At 48.0% G+C, this 5,474-nt stretch overlaps 1 protein-coding gene across 1 annotated transcript; it reads left to right on the top strand.

Moving 5' to 3' along the window:
* Positions 1 to 1,805: 1,805 nt before the first annotated feature.
* Positions 1,806 to 5,199, top strand: LOC139242273 (L-gulonolactone oxidase-like; the record flags this gene model as incomplete). The annotated part of the gene is made up of 3 exons (XM_070870302.1): positions 1,806 to 1,970; positions 2,787 to 2,877; positions 5,014 to 5,199. Coding segments are annotated over 3 exons (385 nt in total), but the record flags the coding sequence as incomplete, so codon positions are not given.
* Positions 5,200 to 5,474: the final 275 nt, after the last annotated feature.

Below are 5,474 nucleotides of genomic sequence, written 5' to 3' on the forward strand. Positions count from 1 at the left end.
AACGTTACCCTACCTCCTTTTCCTTTCTGTCTGTTCTTCCTGAATATTGAATACCCCTGGATGTTGCGTTCCCAGCCTTGGTTACCTTGGAGCCATGTGTCCGTAATCCCAATTACATCATATCCGTTAACAGCTGTCTGCGCAGAGACTCAGAGCCTTCATGCTTGTTTTTTTAATACCTCTTTGTCCTTTTAGAATTATGTTGTAATGTGGTCCTTTTTGATTTTTGTCCTTGATTTCTCTGCCCTCCACTCTTGCTTTTCTCCTTCCTCCCTTTTGCTTCTGCTCCCTTTTTACTTCCCTCTGCCTCCCTGCATAGATTCCCTTCCCCCTACCTTTTTAGTTTAAAACCTCCCCAACAGCACGAGCAAGCACTCCACCTAGGACATCAGTTCCAGTCCTGCCCAGGTGCAGACCGTCCGGTTTGTACTAGTCCCACCTCCCCCAGAACCGGTTCCAATGGCCCAGGAATTTGAATCCCTCCCCCTTGCACCATTCCTCAAGCCACGTATTCATCTGAGCTATCCTGCAATTCCTACTCTGACTAGCATGTGGCACTGGTAGCAATCCTGAGTTTACTACCTTTGAGGTCCTACTTTTTAATTTAACTCCTAGCTCCCTAAATTCAACTTGTAGGACCTCTTCCCATTTTTTAATTTTATCGTTGGTACCTATATGTACCACGACAGCTGACTGTTCACGCTCCCCCTCCAGAATGCCCTGCAGCCGCTCTGAGACATCCTTGACCCTTGCACCAGGGAGGCAACATACCATCCTGGAATCTCGTTTGCAGCACAGAAACGCCTATCTATTCCCCTTACAATAGAATCCCCTATCACGATAGCTCTCCCACTCTTTTTTCTGCCCTCCTGTGATGCAAAGCCATCCCTGGTGCTATGGACTTGGCTGCTGCTGCCTTCCCCTGATGAGTAATCCCCCTCAACAGTACCTAAGGTGGTGTATCTATTTTGGAGGGAGATGACTGCAGAGGACCCCTGCACTACTTTCCTTCCACTGCTGTGCCTGATGGTCACCCATTCCCTATCTGGATGTGTAACCTTTACCTGCGGTGTGACCAACTCACTAAATGTGCTATTCATGACATCCTCAGCATCGCGGATGCTCCAGAGTGAGTCCATGCACAGCTCCAGTGCTGCAACGCGGTCTGTCAGGAGCTGCAGCTGGATACACTTCCTACACATGTAGCTGTCAGGGACACTGAAAGCATCCCTGATTTCCCATATAGCACATGACATGGTTCTGGGCTCTCCTGCCATGGCTTAACCCTTAAGGACTTGGTGATCTACAGGGAGAGAGCCATTCCTAAGCACAGACAAGATGCAAGGGCTTTGGGCACTCAAGTCTAGGGCCAGAGCACCCAGTGCAAAGGCCAGTGGCACAAGACTTAGGGGGAAGTGAAGTTGTGTATGTATAATATAAGTATATACCCTGTACACTCAATATACAGTTACATAAGACCACTGAATGTATCTTCACACTGTACACACTATGCCTGTACCACCAGAGGGTGCAACAGGTGAAGACCTAGAGGTCACCTGCACACCGCAGGTAACCAAGTATAAAAGGGAGCTCACCTTACTGTAACCTCATTCAGGAGCTGCAATAAATGGACTAAGGTCACAACAGTTCAAGTGCAATACCTTACCTTCTGGATTCATTACTAGAGTGCTTACAGACACAATATGAAGTGCAGTGATGTATGAACCGGGCTCCCCTCAGACCGAGACAGTTGGGAAATCTCAAATGCTATATTTGTGACCAGCACCTTTGGTTGTTTTGAGCAGAGAGCAGACCGGGGCAGCTTTGGGGCAGCTGAAGGAGTGGCTGGAGAGGAATCCCGATGTGCGAGCACATTTCCCGGTGGAGGTGCGCTTTGTTCGTGCAGATGAGATTCTGCTCAGTCCCTGCTACAAGCAAGACAGCTGCTTCGTGAACATTATCATGTACAGGTAACCGGGGAAAATCAGCAGGGACAAAGTGTCACAGGGACAGAGTCCAGCAGGCACAAAGGGGCCGCCTTATCCCTAAACCATGGAACGCTTCACACCGGCACTGTACAGCCCATGTGTGACCCAGTGTCCCCTGTACACACTGTGTGTGTCCCAGTGTCCCCTGTACACACTGTGTGTGTCTCAGTGTCTCCCGTACACACTGTGTGTGTCTCAGTGTCTCCTGTACACACTGTGTGTCTCAGCGTCTCCTGTACACACTGTGTGTGTCCCAGTGTCTCCTGTACACACTGTGTGTGTCCCAGTGTCCCCTGTACACACTATGTGTGTCTCAGTGTCTCCTGTACACACTGTTTGTGTCCCAGTGTCTCCTGTACACACTGTGTGTGTCTCAGTGTCTCCTGTACACACTGTGTGTGTCCCAGTATCTATTGTACACACTGTGTGTGACCCAGTGTCTCCTGTACACACTGTGTGTGTCCCAGTGTCTACTGTACACACTGTGTGTGACCCACTGTCTCCTGTACACATTGTGTGTGCCCCAGTGTCAGCCCCTGCATATGTAGAGTATGCAGCGGGTAGAAGGGAAGGCTTCACTCCCGTCTGGTACTGTACGGCCCGTGTGTGTCTCAGATTTTTTACAGAGTGTTAAAAGTTCTCGAATGGGAAATAAGTGTTTGTTACTGAAAAGCAGTCAACGTTTAGCGGTGCGGATGGGAGGGGACAGTGTCACTTGATGCCCCTGTGCCCGAGGTTAATTCCCCGATCTGTCGGCAATGCTCTCAGGCTGTGATTGACAGAACCTTTCTCTCACAGACCCTATGGTAAGGAGCTGCCCCGTGAGAGGTACTGGGCCATGTACGAGGAGATCATGAAGAGGAATGGAGGCAGGCCACACTGGGCCAAGGTGAGTGGCCATGATCTGCTTTCTCCATAGAAACTGGACTGTGGGACGGAGTGCTGCTGTTAGGCTTAAAACAAAGAGAAAATGAGCAATTTTCCATGTAGAAACCTTTTCTACAAGATCTTTAAACTGTAACAAGAAATAGCAGCAGGTGTAGGCCATTTGGCCCCTCGAGCCTGCCCCGCCATTCAATAAGATCGTGGCTGATCTGATCATGGACTCAGCTCCACTTCCCTTAGCTTTACTCCCTGATTGCTCAAAAATCTGTCTGTCTCCACCTTAAATATATTCAATGTCCCAGCTTCCACAGCTCTCTGGGGCAGAGAATTCCACAGATTTACAACCCTCTGAGAGAAAAAATTCCTCCTCATCTCAGTTTTAAATGGGCTGCCCCTTATTCTGAGACTATGCCCCTAGTTTTAGTTTCCCCTATGAGTGGAAATATCCTCTCTGCATCTAACTTGTCTTATATGTTTCAATAAGATCACCTCTCATTCTTCTGAACTCCAATGAGTAGAGGCCCAACCTACTCAAGCTATCCTCATAAGTCAACCCGCTCATCTCCGGAATTAACCTAATGAACCTTCTCTGAACAGCCTCCAATGCAAGTATATCCTTCCTTAAATACAGAGACCAAAACTGTACGCAGTACTCCAGGTGTGGCCTCACCAATACCCTGTAGAGTTGTAGCAGGATTTCCCTGCTTTTATACTCTATCCCCCTTGCAATAAAGGCCAACATTCCATTTGCCTTCCTGATTACTTGCTGTACCTACATACTAACTTTTTGTTTTTCATGCACAAGGACCCCCAGGTCCCTCTGTACTGCAACACTTTGCAAATTTTCTGCACTTGAAAAATAATTTGCTTTTCTTTATTTCAGCCGAAGTAAATAACCTCACAGTTTCCCACATTATACTCCATCTGCCAAATTTTTGCCCACTCACTTAGCCTGTCTATATCCCTTTGCAGATTTTTTGTGTTCTCACAATTTGCTTTCCCACCCATCTTTGTATCATCGCAAACTTGTCTACTTTACACTCAGTCCCTTCAGCCAAGTCATTAATATAGATTGTAAATAGTTGAGGTCCCAGCACTGATCCCTGCAACACCCCACTAGTTACTGCCAACCGGAAAATGACCCATTTATCGTGACTCTCTGTTTTCTGTTAGTTAGCCAATCCTCTATCCATGCTAATATATTACCCCCAACCCCATGAACTTTTATCTTGTGCAGTAACCTTTTATGTGGCGCCTTGTCAAATGCCTTCTGGGGGTCCAAATACACCACATCCACTGATTCCCCTTTGTCCACCCTGCTCATTACATCCTCAAAGAACTCCAGCAAACTTGTCAAACATGACTTCCCTTTCATAAATCCATGCTGACTCTGCCTGATTGAAATACGCTTTTCCAAATGTCCTGTTACAGCTTCTTTAATAATGGACTCCAACATTTTCCCAACCACAGATGTTAGGCTAACTGGTCTATAGTTTCCTGCTTTTTGTCTGCCTCCTTTTTTAAATAGGGGCGTTACATTTGCACTTTTCCAATCTGCTGGGACCGCCCCAGAATCCAGGGAATTTTGGTAAATTCATTATCATCAGAGGCAATCCCTCGGAATCATGGGAGATTTGCTTCCACGCTAAAAGTGAGTTCTCAGGATTCTGAACCATCCAATACGGGAATGACAGTCTGTGTCACAGGTGGGACAGACAGTGGTTGGAGGAAAGGGTGGGTGGACTGGTTTGCCACACGCGCCTTCCGCTGCCTGCGCTTGATTTCTGCACGCTCTCGGCGACGGGACTCGAGGAGCTCAGCACCCTCCCGGATGCACTTCCTTCACTTAGGGTGGTCTTTGGCCAGGGACTCCCAGGTGTCAGTGGGGATGTTGCACTTTATCAGGGAGGCTTTGAAGTTGTCCTTGAAACGTTTCCTCTGTCCACCTGGGGCTCGCTTGCCATGTAGGAGTTCCGAGTAAAGCGCTTGCTATCTCTGCAGTGGGCTGCACGGCCTGTTCAATTTTCCCAACCTGGGTGGGATTTCCATTCAAAGGCGGGACCTCCGCACCGAACGGGAACGTTGATTATCGGCCCATTCTACCTATCTTTCTAATCCTTGTTCTCTGTTAATATTCCAGGCACACAGCTGTGTCCGGCAGGACTTTGAGAAGATGTATCCAGCATTCCACAAGTTCTGCTCCATCCGTGAGGAGCTGGATCCTTCCGGAATGTTCCTCAACAATTACCTGGAAAAGGCCTTTTTCTAAGAATGCAGATTTTTCTCCCCTTTCCCCACCAGTAAAGAATGTTGTTGTTGAGCTTGTTCCGGGGGTTCTGAGTGTTCTGACCAGTGCGTCTCTCAGTGAAGTCTCTTGTCTCTCACTGTGAATCATCTGGGAAAAGCTGTTTAGTGGCATTGCCCAGAAGCACCACACAAAATGGCTTCTCCCAACGACATGTAGTCTCCTCCAAAATCCGTGCCCATCTTTCCCAAAATTCCATGTTTGAATCCCTTCAATCCGGTTTCCACGCCTGCCTCAGTACTGAAACGGCTCTCATCAAGGTCACAAATGGCATCCTTTGTGACTGTGACAAAGGC

This window comes from Pristiophorus japonicus, unplaced genomic scaffold (assembly GCF_044704955.1).
Source record: "Pristiophorus japonicus isolate sPriJap1 unplaced genomic scaffold, sPriJap1.hap1 HAP1_SCAFFOLD_1288, whole genome shotgun sequence".
Classification (NCBI taxonomy): domain Eukaryota; kingdom Metazoa; phylum Chordata; class Chondrichthyes; family Pristiophoridae; genus Pristiophorus; species Pristiophorus japonicus.